The 25930-nt window shown below is 38.6% G+C and overlaps 1 protein-coding gene across 12 annotated transcripts in view; it reads left to right on the top strand.

The window, feature by feature from the left end:
• CHD2 (chromodomain helicase DNA binding protein 2) overlaps nucleotides 1–25930 on the top strand; it is a 135879-nt gene that overhangs the window by 53470 nt on the left and 56479 nt on the right. For 11 of the 12 annotated variants that reach the window (XM_067029553.1, XM_067029550.1, XM_067029549.1 and 8 more), the window contains 7 exons: nucleotides 442–566; nucleotides 3449–3665; nucleotides 5554–5643; nucleotides 6509–6699; nucleotides 16786–16974; nucleotides 23897–24059; nucleotides 24394–24546. In XM_067029553.1, coding sequence (XP_066885654.1) covers nucleotides 442–566; nucleotides 3449–3665; nucleotides 5554–5643; nucleotides 6509–6699; nucleotides 16786–16974; nucleotides 23897–24059; nucleotides 24394–24546 — 1128 coding nt within the window. Of the gene's footprint in view, nucleotides 1–441; nucleotides 571–3448; nucleotides 3666–5553; nucleotides 5644–6508; nucleotides 6700–16785; nucleotides 16975–23896; nucleotides 24060–24393; nucleotides 24547–25930 lie in introns of those variants that run through there. The other variant, XM_059056118.2, reaches the window with a different exon arrangement.

The following is a 25930-nucleotide window of genomic DNA, read 5'->3' as shown; positions in this document are numbered from 1 at the left end:
CCTTCAGAAAACCAAACTCACACAGTTGGGGGTTCAAAGTAGGTGGGCTGCAATTCAGAATTTACAAATGCTGTTATGGTAAAAGTTCCGCTGCATTTAGCGTATACAGACTTTCCCAGAGGCATTGTTTAGAGTAAGCTAATGCCAAGATGAAAATAGGAGAGTCACTGCTGTACTGTAGAGATGATATTTAATGATGTTCGCAAACTTACTTCAGGAAAAGAGCAATAACTAAAAAATATTTCGGGATGCAATCTGGCTTTGGGAATGCAGACCACGATGCAAGAGCTCGTGGTGGGTTGGGTGTGGTTGGTGATTCAGAAGTCAAATTTAAATTCTGATGCTTTGGTGTAGAGCACAGAAATCATGGCTAATATTTTAACATAGGAACAGGAAGAAGGTTTTCTTCAAACCTGGGCTTTGTTAAATTTTGCATTTCAGGCCCTGAAGCAGAGACCGCGATTTGTGGCTTTAAAGAAACAGCCGGCATATTTAGGAGGAGAGAATCTGGAGCTCCGAGATTATCAGCTAGAAGGTCTCAACTGGCTTGCTCATTCTTGGTGCAAGTAGGTAGAAAAATATGTTTGATGTTTTCTCTACTGTTTCTGGCTTTTTAAAACTGTTAGGTATAAAGAATTACTTCCTTTTCTTGTACATTATAGAAATTAAAAAATAATGTGATTGAGAGGAGCCACTTTTGGGAGTTTTTATGTAAGTATACCAGTTTAGTCTGAAGTAAAAAGTACTTTGTTATTTAGTTATTTGGGGGTTAATTTCTCATAGCCAGAGACTTATGTCTTCCTGTGTTATTTATGAGTAAATAGCAAGGTAATTTGCTCAGATCTTTAGTGGGGAAGGAGTTATTCTCAGAAGAAAGAAGAAAATGTTGTTTTTCCATTCAGTTGTCTTTCTGAGCCAGGGAAACCTTTAATTTTACATAGTGGTGCTGAAGAGTGATGTGACCCCCCCACCCCTCCGATTGCTGTACAGGCCATCCTTTGTAGAGGAAGTTCTCTGACGGTTGGACTTGTGAAATTATCCTTTACTTTTTTGTAACAAGATCACCGTAGTCTTGGAAAAAAGAAAAAGAAAGATGAGACAGCGAGGTTTAAAGGTACTCTGAGACTGTACTCATAAATTTTATTCACCAAATTCAATTGCAGATTCAAGTAGTTCCTAATTACTATGTATTAGGGACCTAGGTAGGCCTGGAGAATTTTTTTTAAAGATTTTATTTATTATTTATTTATTTATTTTTGGCTGCGTTGGGGCTTAGTTGCGGCACGTGGGATCTCTGTTGAGGCATGTAGGATGTTTCATTGTGGCGTGTGGGCTCTTTGTTGTGGTGTGCGGGCTTCTCTCTAGTTGTGGCATGCGGGTTTTCCCTTCTCTGGTTGTGGTGTGTGGGCTCTGTGGTTGTGGTGCACGGGTCCCAGACCACACGGGCTCTATAGTTTGCAGCACACGGGCTCTAGTTGAGGTGCGTGAGCTCAGTAGTTGTGGCGCGCAGGTTGCCCTGAGGCATGTGGGATCTTAGTTCCCTGACCAGGGATTGAACCCACGTCCCCTGCAGTGTAAGGCGGATTCTTTACCATTGGACCACCAGGGAAGTCCCAGGCCTTGAGAATTTAGTAGTGAATCAAGACAAGGCAGGATTTCCCTGTCTTCATGGAGAATACAGTGTGAGAAGTACCTTTACTGTGTGTCTCCAGATTCCTTCCCCCACATGTAAACTCTTAATTTCTTCAGTGTTTTATGGCAAAGCAGGAATTCTTATTTCAGAATTAGACTACAGCCTGAAAACAGAAACATGCCAGCTTCTTTTCTCAATGCCGAAAAGATGGTTTTTAAGTTACAGAGGTGCATTTACAATGACTTCCCCAGTTGAACCATGTACTACTATTTGTCTTGTAAAAATTTATGTAGTATTTAACGTTCAATATGAGAATCAGAGATCTTGAGGAGATTCAATTTCTGTGACTGAGAATGGAGGTCTGATGTTCTAAATTCCTTGAAAATTATTTTTTCAGAGAATAGTGAGACCTGATCTTCCTAAAGGACGGTTATAAGCTAGGTGGAGCCTTAAGGAGTTGTGTAACTAAACTAACGCTCTTGTTTTGTAGTTGAGGGCTCTTAGGAGCCCTTGTTCAAAGTCACACCATGTAGAGTCCTGAGCAGCATTTTCTACTTTAAACGAATTCAGAATCGGCTGAAAAGGGCCCAGGCAGCTACTAGGCCCTGGTCATGGGAACCTTGAGTTAAGTAACATTCTGTTTTGGTGTAGTTCCAGAAAAGCAGGCAGATCAATCCAAACTTCCTTGCATGTGTATAAATGGACAGTGGCAGTTTGCTAGGGAGAGGAAATGTTGGAGAAAATTAACCCTGTTTCCTCCCCAGTGGTGTGAAAAGGTGAGAGAAATATGAGGAAAATTACTCAAAGGAATCTCTTCTTGGTGAATTAAGTATCTTGTTTTTCTAATCGATTAAGTTGTCTTTAAATTGAATATTGGTTTTACTTCTCTCTGGTCCACTGACTAAGCATGTATTATATATGTGTAAACCTCCCATGGCCTGATTTTCAAGAACCTTTTAATATTTTCAAACTTAAGGCATACACGCAGTCCTGGTTTCCTGCCAAATGGGCTCTTTTCTATTTCTGGAACATATTTTCCTAACTCTGGCTATTTCTTTCAGTTTAAATTAACTTAATTTACTTAAAGGTTTTTTCTTAATATCTTTATAATCCTTTTCTGTTAGGAACCTGTTGAAATCCTGCCTCCTGCCTGTCTCCTAGACCTTTGTTTCTCAAAGTGTGGTCCAAGCCATATACCCATAGCACAATATCCAGAAGTACTTGTTAAACAATACAGATTCTTGAGCCCTTCCCCATATACTCTGATTCAGTAGGTCTGGGGTGGGATTCAGAGATCTGATCTGCAGCCTACCCCTGCTGTAGAGTAGCATATTTAAAACAAGCTCTGTGTACCTGCAACGTTTAGGTCTAGGGAGTAGTGTATGTAGCATTAAACAGCCCAGTGGCCTGCAGTGGAATGAGTGGGCACTTTCAGCCTGTAGGGTTCATCAGCAGTGGGGATAGCCCATCTGCCCTTGCTTTCTGTACTGATGGAACCCAAGGTCATGTGCTTGCATATACCAATATAACAAAATCTGCCTTCTCTATTACAGGGGATAGATGTAAAAGACCAAAATGTAAGATAAAGAACACATAGTCTGAGTAGGCTCTTGTAGTAATCCAAACTTTGATTATACTTAGATTACTTGTTCTTATGTAGGAGAATTAATTGCAGAGGAGAGGAAAGACATAAGAGGCTCACAACCCATGTCTTGCTTGGTGACACTGTGAGGCATTGATGCCTCTGCTGTTTGTTCACATACTGTTTTTTTGTGAACTAATGATCTTTTTGTTTTTATCTTTTTCTTTCTGCAGAAGTAACAGTGTAATCCTTGCTGATGAAATGGGCCTAGGAAAGACCATCCAGACCATATCATTCCTCTCCTACCTGTTCCACCAACACCAGCTGTATGGCCCCTTTCTTATAGTCGTCCCTTTATCCACCCTCACCTCATGGCAGAGGGAGTTTGAAATCTGGGCACCAGAGATTAACGTAGTGGTTTACATAGGTGACCTGATGAGCAGAAATACGGTGTGTAAACAAAAAGAATTGGGATAGAATCTGTGTTATAAATGTATTTTTGGAAATTGACCTAAAGCCATTAGAGTCTTTAGTAAAATTGTGATTCTGACACGGTGCTATGCCCCTGATATTGGGAGATAGATGTATCCCCAAAATACAATTCAGATAGTCTTAAATACATATGCTTACTGCAACAGCAGTACATGAATGGGAATCTCTCTTAGTTGGATTTCAGTATTAAGTTTTTCTTCTTTCTTTCCCCTGTACTTTCAAGACCACTTTATTTATAAAGGATTATAAGATAGAGTTAATGCCTTGTGGAATGTTAATATTATTTTTGCTATTTGAGCAGAGAGATATTACTGAAAATAATTGAGTTCTTAGAGTTTGTTTCCTAACCTTTTAAAATAGTGAGGTGGCATAACTTACAAGAAAGGAATAAAAGGACAGTGAGCCATTTCAGAGCTGCAGAAATGAGAATTATCTGTCTGATATCAGAGTTAATTTGAGCATCAGGAACTTGGAACACATGGACTTAAGTTTGTCTTTGTTTGGCAGATCTTTTCTTGATAACAACTTTTTTTAAGGTACTTACTATGTGCCAGGCCCTGTGCTGGGTGCTTTGTGTATATTATCTATAATCCCTCTGATCTTCAAAGTACATGATATTCTTTCTAAACTACTGATGAAGAAATTGACTGAGAGAGTTTAACACTTGTCCCCAGCCCAGCTGGAATGTGGCAGAGCTGGGATTGGGACAAAGACATGTCTGGTCCCAGACCTTTGCTTTTTCACCACTGTGTGTATGTTGGAATAAACTGTTTCTAGGGGATTGCTTATAATAAGAGCAAGCCATCAGGAGTCCTCAACCTTTGAGAGAGATGTTAAAACCATATATTACCATGCTAATACAAATTCATTTTTATTAAATATTTTCATTAACATTTTCTAACCTAAACTCTGGCAGACTTCATGGCTCTAATTTTGAGTTTCTAAGTCTACAGCAGTTCTTAAGTTTGTTAATCCATTCATTAACCATTAAAAAAGAAATAAAAGTTCTAGATTGTGCAGAATTGCTTCAAGCACTGCTGCATTGAAAGGTGAAGACAAAGAAAGTGAACTCTAAAAAACTGTGGAATCAGGGACATTTTCTTTTCTTTCCAGTACTTCTTTTCTTTGTTCTTCTTCCTACTTCATGGTGATTCCCTGCAGCTCTCCTTGACTTGTCCTCCAGTTCTTAACTTGACAACCAAACTAGGAGCTCTGTCATGGGCCATTGTGCTTGCTGGGTGTCCAGTTAAATACATTGTATTATACTTCAGTACGAATGTGTTAGTTTTTGTGTTCCTTTGCATTGACGTTATTTTCATTCATATTAAATTGTATTTTCATCCTGTAAGCCTCCCTTTCGTTTTTCTTGGGGGCCACATCTTTCTGCTGTATGATTAATGAAATTTCTGACCAAGCCAGAGGTTGGAATTTATTTTATTTACTAATAAAAGTATGCCCTTCCCAAAGAATGATCAAATTGTATTTCCTTAAGAAAGTTCTCATTCTGGGAGATCCCTAGATAAGTTCAAGTTACCGGGGTTTAATCGCTGATGAAATGCATTTTTGTGGTCAGATATATTGGGGGTGGAGGGGGCAGAGAGAGATGACAGTTTATTTGAATTCTGGCAATAAAGTTTTTGCTGCTCCATGATAGATCTTTTAATTCTAACTCATATTGCTCTGTACTTTGGTTGCTTAGGTCAGTTTAGAATGTATAAGGTATTCATTAAATTCTAATCAGGTTTATTTTTTATTTGGTATATTTATTGCATCTGTCATAAGACTTGCTGGTGATATAGAAAGGTAAAGGTAGAAATTGTATCTTAATGATCGTTTTCTCTTATAGATACGAGAATATGAATGGATTCACTGTCAGACCAAAAGGCTGAAGTTCAATGCACTTATAACAACATATGAGATCCTCTTAAAAGATAAGGTGTGTAATTGGTAACCAAAAGGTTAAATTTTGGAGTGTGACTTTTCCAAATGATGGGGTCTTTGCCTCCCCCTTGCCATGTTACTTTTCTTTTTTTATTAAAAAAAAGCAAACAAATGAACAAACAAACAAAATCCGTGAAGAATATTAAGGTTATTAAAAAATCAACAGAACCTTACAGTTGAAGGGAACCTTGGGTCACCTAAGCCAATTGAATTAAATAGGTGAAAGGGTATTGAGGCCAGTAACTTACTGGAGATTCTAGTCAGTCATTGGAAGCTGGTCTTGAGTGCCCTCTCAGGTATTTCCCATCTTATTATTAAGTATTTCTCCAGAATAGATGTTGTGTAAGGGTCTCTGTGAGGAGGACAGAAAAATGAAGCTCTTTAAATTATCTCCTTCCCACAGTTACTAAGAAATGTATGTGCCAGGTGATCCCACTGGTGATAATCATAAACAAGTTCAAGTTGGTGGCTCTAGGTGTTTCTGTGCTTCAGGGTTGGGGTGGAGAATAGGTAGAGAAGAATCTTGATTAAGGAGAGACTGCAAAATCATTTATTTTTTGTTTTTGTGTTGTTTTTGCCCAGCATACCAGTTTTTGTGTTTTCAGTTTGAGGCATGCAGCAAAACCTGGCCTAAAAGACCCCCCTATAGCTTTGAGAGGATGACCTGCTCTTTTGAGTAGACACCAGTCTGTTAACTAACAGAATAAACAGAAGAGTCCTGATATACTTTAAGTTAGTGAAGAATAAAGGTTTCTATGTATACCTTTGTGATGGTATTTGTACAGAGATAATTAATACTTGAAAGTACTTTTGGGTTCCCTTCTGACCTGGTGGCTCGTTCTGTTTTGTTTTTACTTTAGACTGTGCTGGGCAGTATTAACTGGGCCTTTCTGGGAGTGGACGAAGCCCATCGGTTGAAGAATGATGACTCTTTATTGTATAAAACTCTGATTGATTTCAAGTCCAACCATAGGCTCCTGATTACGGGGACCCCTCTTCAGAATTCCCTCAAAGAGCTCTGGTCCTTGCTGCACTTTATTATGCCGGAGAAGTAAGCTCCTTCCTATGTGTTTCAAAAGATGCTAGAATGTCTGAAATGCCAATGCTCTTTAACTTTTTTAGTAAACCTTAGGGAAAACAGATGGCATGGTTTGGGGGAAAGCAAAGCATTGAAGCAGCAACAAAAGTAGTAAAATGTTTTATAACAAATGATAGAAAGCTCAGAAATCAGTCTTAAGAAAGAAAGCATACTGTCTACCAAACATTTGAATCATTTAATGCTTTGGGGGAAATAATTGATAAATAGGAAACATCAGACCTTCTCCCTGTTGTTATAAGGTGATCAGTATAATTGGAAAAAAGTATACAAGGTACACAATCTGACAAGTATTAAAAAATATCTTAAATCTAAACTTTTGATAACAATAGCACTGGGTTTAGGTCTTACTAAAATCTAACTTAGTAAAGAATTGTGGAATGTCTTTACTGAAAAGATTTTTGTGGGAAAGATGGTATATACGTTTCATAAAACTTAAAATTATCCATTGGTGTTCAGTGATACTTAAAATGAAGTCTAAATTCTTTACCCTGATTTGGAATACCCTACTTAGTCTGACCCATCTGATACCACTATCTCCATTACTAATTGTGCTGCAACCATTCTGGCCATCTTTCTGTTACTTTAACATGCCAAGCATTGCTATTCTTTTTGTCTGGAATGTTTTTTCTCCTCCTTATCTTCATATGGCCAGTCACTTATTAACATCTTTGCCTCAGCTTATATGACCACCTCCTTTTAGAGGTCTCCTCAGACCACTGAACCTCAAGTTCCTTATCAGACATGCTTATCATCCATACCCCGTTTTATTTTCTATATGGCACCTCTCTCTTTTTCATTTATTTCCTCATTCATACCATGTCATTAATTAAATTATGCATTCAGAAGTAGTAGAGATCTTATTTATTCATCCGTGGTCCACATTGCCTAGAATGGTACCTGACATGCAGTAAACAGTTAAATTGAGAGTTGTCAAAAGTGACAGGTAAATGCTCCACAGTTGTTTGTTTGTTTTTTTTAATTTAGAAAAGACTTGAGTGTGCCTACTGTATGCCATAAACTGAACAAGGCATTTTGGATGGCCTAAGGAACAATAGAGAAATGGTCCCTTTCCCCATGTGTTGTTACTTTTTTTTTTTTTAAACAGCCTATTGGGATATAATTTACATACCATAAAATGTACCATTGTAAATATACAAATTAATATTTTTTTAGTAAATTTATAGAATTGTGCAACCATCACCATTATCTACTTTTCGAATGTTTTCCTCACTGAAAAAAGTTCCCTCTCATCTGTTTGTAGTTAATCTCTGCCTCAACTTCTAGCTGTAGGTAATCACTAATGAGCTTTCATCTCTAGAGATTTACCTTTTCTAGAAATTTCATCTAAATTGAATCCTAATAAGTAGTCTTTTGATTTTGGCTGCTTTTATGTAGCATAATAATTTTGAGATTTTCCCATGTTATCGAGTTTATTAGGAGTTATTCTCTTATTATGGAGTGATATTCCATTGTATGCACATCCAGTCACCAGTTGATGGATGTTTGGATTGCTTCAGTTTGGGGTTATTTTATCTTTGTGTGGACGTATGACTAGATCTATAGGAGTGAAATCGCCAGGTTGTTCAGAAAGTGTATATTTAACTTAAGAAACTACCGGCTGTTTTCCAAAGAGGCTGTACCATTTTATATTCTCAGCAGAAATGTTTGAATTTTCTAGTTTCTCTGTATCATCACCAATACTTGGTGTGTTGTCAATCTTCTGGATTCTAGCTCTACTGGAGGATGTGTAGTGTGGTATCTCATGGTGTTCTGACTTGCATTTGTATAATGACCAATAATGTTGCACATATTTTCCTGTGTTCATTAGCCATTTGTATATCTTTGGTGAAATATCTGTTCAAATCTTTTACCCATTTTTCAATTGGATTGTTTGCCTTATGAGTTGAAGAGGTTTTTAATTTTTTTTTTAAGTAGTCTATATTTGAAGTGCTTTATATTAGACTCAGATCTTCTCTAAGTAAAGGCTATAATACTTCATTTCTCCAATGCAGGTGGATGCCTTTTATCTTTTGCATTATTGTACTGGCTAGAACCTCCACGTTGAGTAGAATTGGTGGGAGTAGGATGTTACAGAATTTTTGTTAGGTACCCTTTGTAAAGTTGAGGAAGTTTTCCTTGTAATTCCTAGTGAGTGATGGATTGAGTGTTGGATTCTGTCATGTGCTGTTTTTCTTTACCTGTTGAGGTGACCATGTGGTTTTTGTTCTTTATTCTACCAATATGGTATGTAACATTCGTTCCTTTTTAGATTAAGCCAACCTTTTATTCCTGGGATAAATCCGAGTTGGTCAGAATGTTTAAGATTTATGTTACTTCTTTTTAAAATATTTGATAGGATTCATCAGTTTTGCCTTGTGAGCTTTAGCTTCTGTTTGTGGGAAAGTTTTAAATGACTATTTCTGTTTCTAGTTATAGGTCTATTCAGGTTTTCTATTTCATCTTGACCTAGTTTTGTTAATTTGTGTCTTTCTGACAATTTATTTCATCTGAGTTGTCTAATTTGTTGGCATAAAGCTGTAGTATTTCCTCATAATCCTTTTAATTTTTGAAGGATCAATACTGATCTAAGTAATTTTTTTTTTTTTTTTTTTTTTTTTTTTGCGGTATGCGGGCCTCTCACTGTTGTGGCCTCTCCCACTGCGGAGCACAGGCTCCGGACGCGCAGGCCCAGTGGCCATGGCTCACGGGCCCAGCCGCTCCGCGGCATGTGGGATCCCCCCGGACCAGGGCACGAACCCGCGTCCCCTGCATCGGCAGGCGGACTCTCAACCACTGCGCCACCAGGGAAGCCCTAAGTAATTTTTTGATTATGGCAATTTTGTGTCTTATCTCTTGGTCTTTTTAGGTAAAGCTTTTAACAATTTTGGGGGTGTTTTCAAAGACACCAGCTTTGGATGTTATCTTGATTTTTTCTCTATTTTAGAATTTCTTTTATTTCTACTCTCATTTTTATTATTGCCTTCCTTTGTTTTTCATTTAATTTTCTTATTTTCTTAAGATGGAAGCTTAGATTATTGATTTAAGTCTCTTCCTTTTCGCAATAATAGGTACTTAAAGGTATAGGTTCCCCCCATGTCCTGCTTTAGCTGTATCCCATAAATGTTGATATCTTGTGTTTTTGTTTTCACTTAGTTTTACCTATTTTTCAATATCTCTTTTGATTTTTTCTTTCATGCATGGCATTTTTCTTTTTTGAGAAGTGTGTTATTTAATTTCCAAATATTTAATTTTTTCTCAAATGATTTGTAGTTTACTTTTATCTTAGCATGCTTTAAATGAATTGTTACTTGTTACATGGTCTAGTATGTTTTCTGTCTTGGAGAATATATTCCATGTGTACTTGAAAAGAATAATGTTTATGATTCTGCTTTTGTTGGGTAGAATTCTATAAGTGTCCATTAAGTCAACTTGGCTAATAGTCTTCTTTCTGTATCTTTGCTAACGTCATGTCTAGTTGTTGTATTAGTAATTGAGAGTGAAGTATTTTAATATTTAACTACAGTTGTTGAATAACCTACTTCTTTCAGTTCTGTCCGTTTGGGGGTTCTGCTGTTAGGTATGCACACATTTGTATTTGTTACATATTCCTGATTTATTGACCTTTTATCATTATAAAATGTCCCTCTTTATCTTTTTTTTTTTTTTTTTTTTTTGCGGTATGCGGACCTCTCACTGCTGTGGCCTCTCCCGTTGCGGAGCACAGGCTCCGGACGCGCAGGCCCAGTGGCCATGGCTCACGGGCTTAGCCGCTCCGCGGCACGTGGGATCCTCCCGGACCAGGGCACGAACCCGTGACCCCTGCATCGGCAGGCGGACTCTCAACCACTGCGCCACCAGGGAAGCCCCCTCTTTATCTTTAGTAATATTTCTTGTTCCTTAGGTTGTTTTGATTTTTTTTATAGCTCCTCAGCTCTCTTCTGGTATCTGTTTGCATGGAATACCGTTTTCCATTGTTTTGAACCCGTTTATTTGGGTCTAAAATGTGTCTCTTGTAGATAGCATACAGTTGGATCTTCCTTTTTTCTCTAGTTAGACAATCTCTGCCTTTTGGTTGGAGTATTTAGTTCATTCACATTTAATGTAATTATTGATATGGTTGGATTTATGTCTGCTATTTTGCTTTTTCCCTCTATGTCATACTTCTTTTTTGTTTCTTTTTTACTGCCTTCTTTTGTTTCAACAAGTAGTTTTTAGTTTGCCATTTAGTTTCTTCTGTTAATTGATTTTTTAAAGTTTTATTTTGTAGTGGTTGCTCTAAGGTTTTTAGTATATACATCTTATCACAATTTTCTTAAAATTAATACTGATTTAATTTTGGTAAAATATAGCAACTTTTCTGTATCATAGTTCCATTTTCACCTCCTTCCTTGTGTTGTAAACCTAAGAATACAGTGATGTAATTATTGCTTTATTCAGGCTTGTGTTTTAAGGAAATTAAGAAAAGGGAAAAATATATTTATATAATCTTTTATATTTACCCATTTTACATCTTTATTTGAGTATAACTGTTTTACAATAGTGGGTTAGTTTCTCCTTTACAACAAAGTGAATCAGTTATACATATACATATGTTCCCATAACTCTTCCCATATTTACCCATTTTATGTTATCATTTCCAGTGATCTTCATTTTTTCCTGTGGATTCAAGTTGCCATCTGGTGTCACTTTTAGCCTTAAGGCCTCACTTTAGTATTTCATTTGTCTGTGGCTGTTCTTTTTTCACCTTTTTTTTTGGCTGCGTTGGGTCTTCGTTGCTGCGTGTGGGCTTTCTCTAGTTGGGGCGAGTGGGGGCTACTCTTTGTTGCAGTGCATGGGCTTCTTATTGCGGTGGCTTCTCTTGTTGTGGAGCATGGGCTCTGGGGCGTCTGAGCTTCAGTAGTTGTGGCTTGCAGGCTCTAGAGCGCAGGCTCAGTAGTTGTGGCACATGGGCTTAGTTGCTCTGAGGCATGTAGGATCTTCCTGGACCAGATATTGAACCTGTGTCCCCTGCCTTGCAAGGTGGATTCTTAACCACTGTACCACCAGGGAAGTCCCTTCACCTTTATTTTTGAAGAGTAGTTTAAGACTCTTCAGAAGATGGATAGAGAAACTTGACCACTCTGATGTACATATGCTCACTATAGCTGTTAGTAGAACAGGCCTAGACTGTTTCCTTTTTTGCAGATATCCTCACTATAGTATGCTTCTGAGAGAGGAGGCCCCTCTGCACCCCTGCTTCCTATGCCTTCCCTTAGAACAGGGTTTCTCAATCTTAGCACTATTGACATTTTGGACTGGATAATTCTTCTTTACAGTGGGGGCTCTCATTTGCATTATATGATTTTTTTTTTTTTTTTTTTTTTTTTTTGCGGTACGCGGGCCTCTCACTGCTGTGGCCTCTCCCATTGTGGAGTACAGGCTCTGGACACGCAGACTCAGCAGCCATGGCTCACGGGCCCAGCCGCTCCGCGGCATGTGGGATCTTCCCAGACCAGGGCAGGAACCCGTGTCCCGTGCATTGACAAGTGAACTCTCAACCACTGCGCCACCAGGGAAGGCCCTATATGATGTTTAACAGCATCCTTGTCCACTACCCACTACATGCCAGGAATGACTCAGTTGTGACAACCAAAAATGTCTCGCAGCATTGCCAGGTGTGCCCCAGAGGGGCAATTACTACCAGTTGAGAAGCACTACGTGAGCGGTTTCCTCAGGTCTCCCCATATTGCTCATTCTGTCATCCTCCACCCTCCCCACCCTGTCTCACTGTTAATCTTTTGCCTGTCCTGTTTCCTGCTCACCTGGATCCTCTGTTCCTTCCATAGAGCTCTAAGTCAATAGTAGTCACCTTTCTGAGGAGGGAGGCAGTTGCCCCCTTCTCTTTTTTTTTTTTTTTTTTTTTTTTTTTGTGGTACGCGGGCCTCTCACTGCTGTGGCCTCTCCCGTTGCGGAGCACAGGCTCCGGATGCGCAGGCTCAGCGGCCATGGCTCACGGGCCCAGCCGCTCCGCGGCATGTGGGATCTTCCCGGACCGGGGCACGAACCCGTGTCCCCTGCATCGGCAGGCGGACTCTCAACCACTGCGCCACCAGGGAAGCCCCCCCCCTTCTCTTTTTAAACATTCTGTCCATTCTGTAATGAATACCCTGTCCATCATTTATTAGCAGAAGCCCATGTTTTTATAAAGTGTGCTTTTCAAAGGTTATATGTGCTGTAAAACAGATAATGTATAAAAGTTTAGAGACAGTGGGGGTATCAATTATTAGTTATTAATCTTTGTTTTCTGAAGTGGATAAGAGAATTTTCATGTATATTACTTTATAGCTTTTATATTGTTTTCTTATATCTAATTTTTGATACACTCTATACATTTAGCCTCAGATTGTAATAAGAATATGCTGTCTTAGAGAGATGATGAAAATGTGTCTCATATCACACGGTTAATAAGTGGGTGGACTGAGTTCAGTTTCTGGTCTTCTGTGACCAAGGCCAATGTCCTTTAAACTTAAAATTCTAAGAGAAATAGTACATCCTTCATAGCACCATTGAGATTAAGTAAAAGCATTCTACATAGTAGGGATCTTGAGGCACTGTGGGAACATATGTGCTTGATATTTAGAAAAAGAAATGTGATGCCTAGTTTCCTCCAATGAATGATTAGCTAAGATTTGCCCTTCTGTACTTGGCTACTGAAGTGGATGGTAGGGATTTCGGCTCCTAAATGGCCCTAATTCATTTTTTGTTGCTGTTAAGCACCTGTGGCATTCCACCCAGCATGGGCTACGTTTTGGAAAGAGAGGAACTTTGAATTACTTTTTCCATTAGAGATGGTCATTCAGATAGTGTCTGCCAAAGTTTTCCATATGACCAGTTGGATTACTTATTATTGAAGGATGGATTGGAGTTAGAGATGCACTGTGTGTGTGTGTGTGTGTGTGTGTGTGTGTGTGTGTGTAAGAGCCTTTTCTCCTTGCAAACTGTTTTTAAAACATTATTTTCAAACATTTTTTAAAAAACATTATTTCACAAAGATGCGTGTATGAGAAGGAAACCCATTAGTTAAGGAGTGGAGATTTTCCTTTATTTCTGCCTGAGCTCGCTGTGTGGATGACAAATCCTGTGAAGTATTTTCCCCACCCTTGGCGTTAGTTCCTGAGATTCATTATGGCTCTCTACAACCATTTGTTCTTTTTAAGGAAATGATCCACTGAAGAATTGTTATTATACAGAAGAGAATTAGGTTTGCTCAGGTAACTTCTGGACTCTCCCCTCCTCATCTGTGATAGGCAATTGTTCTCAACATCCAAAAGTTAGTCGTCTTTTTAACCAACTTAAATGCTGTTTCCTTTGTGCAGAGTCAGTCCGAGCACCTTTCCTGCATGGCTGCTCTGGCCAGGAGCCTACCCTTACTGTATGTTATTACTACCCTTATTATAGGTATATATATCAGTGAGCCACTTTGTTTTGTATGTAGTATTTTGCAAAGCATGGAGCTTGGTATTAAAGAAAGAGCTATGGGGCTTCCCTGGTGGCGCAGTGGTTGAGAATCCGCCTGCCGATGCAGGGGACATGGGTTCGTGCCCCGGTCCGGGAAGATCCCACGTGCTGTGGAGCGGCTGGGCCCGTGAGCCATGGCCTCTGAGCCTGTGCGTCCGGAGCCTGTGCTCCGCAACGGGAGAGGCCACAGCAGTGAGAGGCCCGTGTACCACACACACACACACAAAAGATAGAGCTATGACTACATCAAAGAGTTCAGCTTATAAAGATAATCGTGTGCAAATATGTACTTCATGCCCACCCTACAAAATAACTCAGTTTGATAGAGTATTTTCAGAGATCTTACCTATTTTCAGAGATCTTACCTCTTAGTGTTGAAATCTTTTTTTACTTTTGCTTCTGCTGTCTAGGCCATTCTGTGAATTTTTTTGCACTTTTCCTTTCACATATTTATCTCATGACTTCTAGTATACCAGTCTCACTGCTTTGATTTAATTTTCTTCTTTGTAATTCCTCAGTAGAGTGAGCTTCTGTTTTTCTAAAATCCCAAGGTCTGGAAAATTTAAATAATCAAAATTGTTTCTACTTTGGTGAGAGACATGTTAAATACAGAAGTTGATTAACAGGGAAATAACTAAAATAATGACTCTCTAGGCTGTGGTGTGGTATCATTATATCATTATAAGTTCACCACGATGACCATATACCTTTTATATATGTGGTGTTACAAATTGACGGTTGTCTATTGCAGGGAACAGCAAACTTTTTCTTAAAGGACCTGGTAGTAAACATTTTCAACTTGTAGGCATTATGGTCTCTGTCACAGCTACTCACCTGCTGTATAGATGGAAAGCAGCCACAGGTAGTTCATAAACAATTCAATGTGTATATAAAGAAATAGTATCTCATATTAACTCCTTTAACTAGTGTAAGAGTACACTAGGTGGGTGAAAATATTTGTTCCCTAAAACAGTAGGGAAAGTAAGTCTTGTAAAAAAAAAAAAGTTTATTACTTAAGTTTTCAGACTAGTAAAGTTTTAATTAATTATAATATGTGTTACATAAATTAAAACATTCTCTTGAAATTATCTCCCTGTTCTTCAGAAAATGGCCCGATATATAGTGATGGTCCCTCATTTCCAGTTGCCTCATACATTTTGTGTGAGAGATGGTATTGAGATAGCTTAGTTTACATTGTTCCTTTTAATCCTCTTATCAGTTTTAACTCCTCATTTTATTTTATGTTCTTAGAGTATCTTCATAACAGTGTGGCAAAATACAGTTCACTTTAGTTTTGTTGCGCTAGAAGCATTAATTATGTTTTTCAGATCTCTACCTCAAAAGATCATTTTGTCTGCTTCTCCGAACACGGTTGTTTCAGGCATTACCAGCTTTCACTAGGGCTGATACTGATGCTCCTAGTGCCTGATGAAATGCTTGGCCATTCATGAGTTCAGAAATGACAATGGCAGCAGACTCCGTTGACATCCTTGTGCCTGGTGACAGCGCTGGCATTTGCTGTCTTTGACTTTCTGTCTTATCAGAGAATGTATTACATAGCTCTTGGTAATGTCGAGTCACTGAGTTTATTATTCTGGGACTTCACTGGCCTCAGCAGAGCTGGGCTTCCTGGTGTCAGAAAGCAGACCATGGGGCAGTGCCTCACCCACTGAGCTTCAGTCTGCACACAAAACTAAGGAACTTCTTCCAAGTGATTTGTTGGCTTTCTAGTAGCAAGTCAGAGCATATTTTCCTAAGCCTCATGAAATAAATTTCTTTCAATTTTTATTTTTGAAAGAAATTTGATCATAATGTCCCATACTGGATTTCTGCCACAAATTCTTTAGTGAACCAAAGATGGTTAAATTAAGATTTAAACAGGAGAAACTTTTTATCTGTAGAGTTCAGGAAAAATTATTACGGGTGATAACGTTTTAAAATTCATTAATAAATTTTGTGTCCCCAAGTTCTATTAGTATTAAGTTTGTATCACTTGTTTTGCTCTTCTTGTTTACTGTCATTATAATCCATTAACTTTTCAATCTATGAGCAGTGAGGATTACTGATGGGAACTGTATAACTTTTACCTCTGACTAGTGATAGCTGTAATATCACCACTAATTATTCTTTGACTTCTGAATTTTGTTTTCCCAGTAAATTGCAGCTTATTAAAAGATACCTTATTAATTTTTCTGCCTAAAATTTTATCACAGTAACTTATTATGTTACTTACATACCAGTTGCATGATATACTGAAATACTTTGTGAACTCTAGATCCAGTCTCAGAATTGGAAACCTGCTGTTATCTAGTGTAGACTGATGGAATTGATTCAGTTGGTTTTCCCTTGCCTTTTTGTTTTCCCCTCTTTTGTATTCAAGAGCTAGTGACTGATAAAACTTATTTTTCCTTATAGGGAAGACTCATTTTTTTTTTAACAGATTCTTTTTTCCTATTTGGTTCCTTAAAAAAGAAATTTTAGTTGGAAAAATGCTTTTTTTCTTCTTTGTAATTAAGTAACACTCTACTGTGTCATCTCTAGGTTTGAGTTCTGGGAAGATTTTGAGGAAGACCATGGGAAAGGGAGAGAGAATGGCTATCAGAGTCTTCATAAGGTGCTAGAGCCCTTCCTTCTCCGGAGAGTGAAAAAAGATGTGGAGAAATCCCTTCCTGCCAAAGTGGAACAGATTCTCAGGGTGGAGATGTCAGCCCTTCAGAAACAGTATTACAAGTAAGTTATTGGCTGGGTTAAGCCTGAATGGGATTAAGATCAGCACCAGGGGTATTTCCCTGGTGGTGCAGTGGTTAAGAATCCGCCTGCCAATGCAGAGGACACGGGTTCGATCCCTGGTCCGGGAAGATCCCACATGCTGTGAAGCAGCCAAGCCTGCGAGCCACAACTACTGAAGCCTGTGCCCCCTAGAGCCCGTGCTCTGCAACAAGAGAAGCCACCGCAATGAGAAACCCATGCACCACAGTGAGGAGTAGCCCCCACTCGCCACAACTAGAGAAAGACCAAGTGCAGCAATGAAGACCCAGCGCAGCCAACAATAAATAAATATTTTTTTTAAAAAAAGATCAGTAACAGGGGGCTTCCCAGGTGGCGCAGTGGTTAAAAATCTGCCTGCCAACGCAGGGAACATGGGATCAAGCCCTGGTCTGGGAAGATCCCATGTGACACGGAGCACCTAAGCCCGTGTGCCACAACTACTAAGCCGGTGCTCTAGAGCCCGCGAGCCACAACTGCTCAACCCATGTGCTGCAACTGCTGAAGCCCGCACGCCTAGAGCCTGTGCTCCACAGCAAGAGAAGCCACTGCAATGAGAAGCCCGTGCACTGCAACGATGAGTAGCCCCCGCTCGCTGCAACTAGAGAATGCCTGCACGCTGCAACTAGAGAATGCCTGTGCGCAGCAACAAAGACCCAGTGCAGCTAAAAATAAATAATAAGAAATAAATAAACTGAAAAAAAAAAAAAGAAAAATAAGATCAGTACCAGGAAGCCATGAGATATATAACTGACAAACTGCCTTTTCCAGTGAAGCCTCAAGACATTTAAGTAGCAATTTATTTATGGTCAGAAAGAGGAAGATTTACTGTTCTTTCTGTTTTAGGTGAGAATTTGCACAGTACCTTTCATTATCTAAGTGGTCTGAAGTATATGTTCTTAGGCTTATCCCCCTACTGATAAACAGGCATGTTTTATTCATTCATATATTTCTTCTCTGCCATACATTCAGTCATTTGCTTCAAGTTCTGCAACATGCCAGGCATTCTGCTAGATACTGGAAATATAAAGGTGAATGGAATGGGTTCCTGCCAGAAGCCTGTTGTTTAGTAGAGAAGACAGACTAGAGACAAATAATACAAAGTGTTGTTTATAATTGAGGCATATGCAGGGGAGTGTGAAGTTCAGAAGGAAAAGCACTCACCTTTGTACCAAAGGGTGAAGACTCTTTTCTTCTAGCACTCCAAGTGACATGGGCAGGTTATGGACTTGGTTTAGGTTATAATATGGTAAATGTAAAATTGTGGGTTTGAGACAGAGGGTGGTATATAAGGTACTTGTCATGGACTTTCAGTTTTGATGATTTAAAGTTGGATCTGGAATGACTGGAAATAATTGTATTGCCATGAAAATTACAGTCTTTTAAAGTTAGAGGTCTGGTAATCTTTCTAATGATATTACTTTTTTTGTTTTGTTTTGTTTTTGTTTTTGTTTTTTGCGGTACACGGGCCTCTCACTGTTGTGGCCTCTCCCGTTTGCGGAGCACAGGCTCCGGACGCGCAGGCTCAGCAGCCATGGCTCACGGGCCTAGCCGCTCCGCAGCATGTGGAATCTTCCCGGACCGGGGCACAAACCCGTGTCCCCTGCATTTGGCAGGCGGACTCTCAACCACTGCGCCACCAGGGAAGCCTTTTTTTTTTTTTTTTAACATTGTTACTGGAGTATAACTGCTTTATAATTTGTTAGTTGCTGCTGTATAAAAAAGTGAATCAGCTGTATGTATACGTATATCCCCATATCCCCTCCCTCTTGCATCTCCTTTCCACCCTCCCTGTCCCACCCCTCTAGGTGGACACAAAGCACTGAGCTGATCGCCTTGTGTTATGCGGCTGCTTCCTACTAGCTATCTATTTTACATTTGGTAGTGTATATATGTCCACGCCACTCTCTCACTTCGTCCCAGCTTACTCTTCCCCCTTCCCGTGTCCTCAAGTCCATTCTCTATGTCTGCGTCTCTAGTCCTGTCCTGCCCTTAGGTTCTTCAGACCCCCCCTACCGCCCCAGTTCTTTTTAGATTCCATATATATGTGTTAGCATACGGTATTTGTTTTTCTCTTTCTGACTTACTTCACTCTGTATGACAGTCTCTGGGTCCATTCACCTCACTACAAATAACTCAATTTCATTTCTTTTTATGGCTAAGTAATAATCGATTGTATATATGTGCCACATCTTCTTTATCCATTCCTCTGTCGATGGACACTTAGGTTGCTTCTATGTCCTGGCTATTGTAAATAGAGCTGCAATGAACATTGTGGTACATGACTCTTTTTTTTTTTTTTTTTACTTGAATGTTTATTTATTTATTTTTATTTATTTATTTTTAACATCTTTATTTGAGTATAACTGTTTTATAATAGTGTGTTAGTTTCTCCTTTACAACAAAGTGAATCAGTTATACATATACATATGTTCCCATATCTCTTCCCTCTTGTGTCACCCTCCCTCCCTATCCCACCCCTCTAGGTGGTCACAAAGCACAGAGGTGAACTCCCTGTGCTATGCTGCAGCTTCCCACTAGCTATCTAATTTACATTTGGTAGTGTGTATATGTCCCTGCCACTCTCTCACATCGTCACAGCTTACCCTTCCCCCTCCCCATATCCTCAAGTCCATGCTCTAGTAGGTCTGTGTTTTATTCCCGTCCTACCACTAATCTCTTCATGACATTTTTTTTTCTTAGATTCCATATATATGTGTTAGCATACGGTATTTGTTTTTCTCCTTCTGACTTACTTCACTCTGTATGACAGACTCTAGGTCTATCCACCTCATTACAAATAACTCAGTTTCATTTCTTTTTATGGCTGAGTAATATTCCATTGTATATATGTGCCACATCTTCTTTATCCATTCATCTGTTGATGGACACTTAGGTTGCTTCCATGTCCTGGCTATTGTAAATAGAGCTGCAGTAAACATTTTGGTACATGATTCTTTTTGAATTATGGTTTTCTGAGGGTATATGCCCAGTAGTGGGATTGCTGGGTTGTATGGTAGTTCTATTTTTAGTTTTTTGAGGAAGCTCCATACTGTTCTCCGTAGTGGCTGTATCAATTTACTCCCTGCTTGTTCTTAATTAATACAACTGAATAAAAATAAGAATTTAATTTTCAAAAATTACTATCTCGACTTTTTTGCCTAACACTACCTTGATTTTTAAAAATCTTTTTATTATGGGAAATCTCAAATACATAAAAAAATAGAATGGTGTGTATCCATAATCCAGCTTTTATGTTTACTGACTCCTGGCCAGTCTTAGTTCATCTATATCTTCTTTTGCATCCCCATTTCCACCCTTAGGTCATACGAAACATATTCCAGGTCCAAATCATAAGTGTTTCTATGTATCTCTAAAAGATAAGGACTCTTAAGAGTTAAGTAAAAAAACCCCCAAACCCCCCAAGCTCATGGAACAGATTGGTGGTTGCCAGAGGCAGGGGTTGAGGATGGTGAGAGAAATGGGTGAAGGGAGTCAAAAGGTTAGACTTCAGCTATGAAATATATGTCACGGGGATGCAATGTACAGCATGGTGACAATAATAATTCTGAATTGCATTTTTTCTTTTTTGAAATTTGCAAGAGAGTAGATCATAAAAGTCCTCATCACAAGGGAAAAAAAGTTGTAGCTATTTATGGTGATGGATGGTAACTAGACATTGTGGTGATCATTCTGCAATGTATACAAATAGCTCATTATCATGTTTTATGCATCTGAAACGAATATGACATATGTCTATACCTCAATTTAAAAAGTTAAGCATAATTTCAGTATTATTTTTATTATGCCTAAAAAAAACCCCCCATTAATTCCTTACTATTTTTATAATGTACTGTGAGTGTTTACATTTTCCTGATTGTCCTAGACACGCGCGCACGCACACACACACACACACACACACACACACACACATTTTGCTTGTTTGCATTGTGATCTAAGTAAGCTCCATACATTATTATTGGTTGACATATCTGTTAAGTTTATTTTAAGTCATTTTCTCCTCCGTCCTTGTAAATTTTTGAGTGAAGAAACTGAGTCTGTGTTCCATAGATTTTTTTCACAGCCTGGATTTTGCTGATTCCACCTTCATGGCATCATTTAATATTTTCCTGAGAACACATTGTTCCCTTTACATTCACAGATAAGTGTAGAAGGTTGGTTAGACCCAGATTCAGTGTATTTCACAGAATGCAATCTATCATAGGAGGTTGTCTTCTTGTGATATTAGCAAATGTTGATAAACATTGCCTAGATCATTAATTCATTAGGGATTACAAAGTGGTAATACTCAACTTTTGTTACTCATTTGTTTATTAGCTGGAATACTTCTGTAAAAAGAAACTTCCCCACATCAATGAGGAACAGTTCTTATAGGAAAGACAGAATAAATGCATGGTTCTTTCTGATTTTTGAATTTAAAATTTTTTATTTATTTACTGTTTTTTTAAATTGAAATACAGTTGTCCCTTGGTAACTACAGGGGTTTGGTTCCAGGGACACCCCCCCCACCAATCCCCCACTTGGATACCAAAATCTATGGATCCTTAAGTTCCTTACATAAAATGGCAAAGTATAGTTGGCTCTCCGTATTTGCAGATGTGGAACCTGTGGATGTGGATGGCTGACTGTACATTTGACATATAATACACAGTTTAAGGTGTGTAGCATGTTAATCTGATGCATTTATATATTTTAATCTGATGGCCATTGTAGTGATAATTAGCACCTCTATCACATTACATGATGATCCTTTCTTTTTAGTGTTTAGGATTGTTAAATCTAGTGTCTTAGCAAGGTTGATGATTATAATACATTGTTGTTGTCTGTATTCACTATACTGTGCATTAGATCTCTAGGGATTATTTACTACCCATTCCAGGTTTGTACCCTTAAACAACATCTGTCCTATCCTCCACTCCCCACCCCCTGATAACCACTGTTTTACTTTCTGTTGTTACAAGTTTGGCTTTTTTAGATTCCACATATACATGATAGCATACGTTACTTGTCTATCTCTGTCTGACTTATCTCACTCAACATAATGTGTTCAGGGTTCATCATGTTGAATTTTTGACATTTTCAATAGAAAAAATGGATTATCTATCTTCCTTCAAAGGTTTGACCAATGAGACTTATTGGTATGATTTTGAATATTTTTGTATGATTATTGATTCATCAATAAACATGTTTGTGTTTTATTCTGTTGCAGTTACTATCTATACTCATGGTCTAATGGTCCCAGTTTTAGCCAGTGGGAGCTTGTTCAAGTTCTTTTGACAAAATCCAAGTTGTAGTTGATAGCTTCTTTGCTTTCTGGAATGATAAAATGCCCAGATTCGTCTCGTTCATTTCCTGCCCCAGAACTAGAGTCAGCCAAAAAGCTTCACATACTGTTTCATTGGAAAATGGTATTTGGAGGTTACAAACAGCACTGGGGGTGCTCTTTGCAACTGCAGCGGACATTATTCACTGGTCTTTAAAAGTGGACAGAGTTAGGAAATTTGTTTGTTTTTAAAGATAAAAATACATCATGAATTTTGTCCAGTTAAATAGTACTACAGAAATTTTATTTGACCTTAATGAACTTATACCCATGCCAAAAATTCGACTTCTCAAGTGCACCAGCCTAATTCACACTACACACACAGTCTTAAAATAATGGTGCCAGGATTACCACTAGCAAGATGCAGAACAAAAACAGATTAAGGTTTTTTAAAATAGTATTTTTTTGTTTGTTTTTAAAGGTATATCCCACTAAAAATGGGTAAGAGGCTTAAAGCACTTGAGATGGTTTTTCTTTGGTTAGGTACTGACTGGATACAATAGTTTCACTTCATTTGAGTGGTTTTTTTTAGGGATTGCTTTGTTTAATTTTTTTCATGATTATTTATAATAATATTTGTAGAGTTCCAAAGGCAAAGCTGCCATGCCTGGCATGTTCAGAGGTATCTGGCTTCTATCTTTGTCTCCTCCATTCTAGTCCCTCTTTTCCTTAGGTAGTAATTACTTTTATATTTAAAAATCTTAATGTTTACCTTTCCTTTATTTTTCAGTTTTTAAAATATAAGCACATACATGTTAACTTTTTTTATGGCCTCCTTCTTGTGCAAGTGGTAGCATACTGTATGCATTTTCCTATACCTTTTTTCACTTAGTGATGGGAATCGGCTGTGCTGGAGAGCACTCCATAGTAGTTTATAGAGACAGTCCTTTCTTTTTACAACTGCATAGTGGATCTGTAGCGTAGTTTATTCAACTAGTCTCCTAGTGATGGACATTTGGATAGTTTCAAATACTTTTATAAATAGTGCGACGGTGAGAATCCTTGAGAATTCCTCTTTGAGATGGATTCCTAAGAGAGTGATTGCTAAAAGTGTAAAGAAATTTCACTACTCAGAAAAAAAGCAGTTCTAATATTTTCAAACTGGGATATAAAACATACTTGTTATGAACACTCTATTATGTAAAATACCCTTTTAACAACAGTTTAAATGGGTACGTAGCTTCTATCTTTTTAAAAAAAAACATTTATTTATGTATTTATTTGGATGTGCTGGGTCTTAGTTGGGGCATGAGGGATCTTTTAGTTGCGGCATGTGGGATCTTTCTTTTAATATTCCTGTGTTCAGCCAGGTTGAAATAGCCAATAGAATGATTAATGGTCTGAATTTGACTGGAGATGTGTGAGGGTTCCTGGTTAGGTAGCAGGAGATATAAAATAAAGCATCCCTCCCTGCCTTTTTAACTCCCCCCCCGCCCCCCCGCCGCCTCCCACCCTCAGTAACACTATTTCCTTTTATAATCTGCTGGTATCCCCAACTCTCTCTTTCTTTGAATCTAATAATATTATTATCTTAATTTGCAGATGGATTCTGACTAGGAATTACAAGGCTCTTGCCAAAGGAACAAGAGGCAGCACATCTGGTTTTCTTAATATTGTGATGGAACTGAAAAAGTGCTGCAACCACTGTTATCTCATTAAACCTCCTGAAGAAAATGAAAGGGAAAATGGACAGGAGATTCTTCTGGTGTGTGCTTACCTTGTTTGTAATTCTTAAAGACACTTTAGTTTCTATAGATGCTTTTTATCAAAATGCTCCTTTTCCTCCTTGTTAACTTCAGGGAGCATCAAAAGAAGCTTTAAAAACAGGTGAGAAAAGTCAAATAGATAGGAAAAATCTGGAAAGTATGTTGTCACAGGTACTAGGTAAAGAGCATTTTAGGAATTGCTTGTCAGCTAGATTGCAGAAGGCTTCCAAAAACTTAAAGATGATTTTAAAAATATGAACTCTCATTAGAGAGGAAGGGCAGATTGAAGTATGCTTTTGAACATGATAATTAGAATGTCTTTTCAATCTTCAGTCCTTGATCAGGAGCAGTGGGAAGCTGATTCTATTAGATAAACTGTTGACAAGACTTCGAGAAAGAGGGAACAGAGTCCTTATCTTCTCTCAGATGGTGAGAATGTTGGATATCCTGGCTGAGTACCTGACTATTAAGCACTATCCTTTCCAGGTGAGGATGCTTGGTACTTGGGGTCTCTCCCTTCCTCCTTTCCTCCCACCCTCCCTCTAGGTTGTATGCTTTGCTTGCTAAATTATCCTAAAGGAGAAAACAAGAGTTTTCTTGTTTGAAACAAATTGAGATTAAGGTTCCAGGTGGGTCTTAATTTTTACTTCCATGCCTCTAGGCTACCCTGTAATGAACAAGATCATGGGAAGATTATTCTTTTTTTGGTGGGTGAGGGATGGGGATTAGAGAAAGGAAAATTGGGCAAGAGAAGTGTTGTTAGATGGTATCTTAATCTCTGAGCCTGTGGTAAAAGTAGCGAGGAAAGAAGTGTGAACCTGATGACAGAAGCCCACATCGTAAGAAAGAAAGAAAGAAAAAGAGAGATGACAGTGTTTTATATTTCACCCCAAAGGAAATTGACCCTGGCTGTGAGGCTGGGGAACTCAGGAGAACAGTATACTTGAAACCTTGGTCATTCCTGAATATACTTCGCAGAATTACAATTTTGGGTTTTTGTCTTTATTCATTAATCTCTTGTAAGATAAGGAGAAAAATAAGGGGGAAAAAGTTTTTTCAGCATAATATTTTTCTACGTGTTAGACAATGGGAAATCTCTGATTTATTTATAGACGTGTGCAATTTACCGTGACTTTTGGCCTAATATTTTTATAATGCCTTGATTTTTAAAAAAATTAATTTATTTTTGGCTGTGTTGGGTCTTTGTTGCACACGAGCTTTCTCTAGTTGTGGCGAGCGGGGGCTACTGTTCGTTGCAGTGCGTAGGCCTCTCATTGCAGTGGCTTCTCTTGTTGTAGAGCACAGGCTCTAGGTGCGCAAGCTTCAGTAGTTGTGGCATATGGGCTCAGTAGTTGTAGCCTCCGGGCTGTAGAGTGCAGGCTCAGTAGTTGTGGCACATGGACTTAGTTGCTCTGCAACATGTGGGATTTTCCTGGACCAGGGCTCGAACCCGTGTCCCCTGCGTTGGCAGGTGGATTCTTAACCACTGTGCCACCAGGGAAGCCCTGCCTTGCATTAAATAAATTTTTTCTTTAATTTTGCATGGACTCATGCAGTTATGCTGATACTGAAGATACTTGAAGGCAGTGATTCTCTCTAAGAAGGCCAAGCTTTAAAACTCAGTAACAGGTTTTCTTTCAGCATACCCTGAAAGGCGTTGTTATATTCATAATACCTTGTGTGGTCTTTCAGCAGTTGTCTTAGAATATAGTTAAATACCGTGGTTGTTATCAAAAATAGCACAGTACAGAGAGTCAGTGATCTCTCAGTACATCTGACCCCTGGGAGCTTTCAGGTCTAGCACATCATTTGGTATCAAGTAAAATAAGAATACGTTACTTTTCTCTCTAGGGAATGAGTAGTCTGGTGT

Source organism: Kogia breviceps, chromosome 3 (assembly GCF_026419965.1).
Source record: "Kogia breviceps isolate mKogBre1 chromosome 3, mKogBre1 haplotype 1, whole genome shotgun sequence".
Classification (NCBI taxonomy): domain Eukaryota; kingdom Metazoa; phylum Chordata; class Mammalia; order Artiodactyla; family Physeteridae; genus Kogia; species Kogia breviceps.
This window is presented reverse-complemented; position numbering and strand designations above follow the sequence as displayed.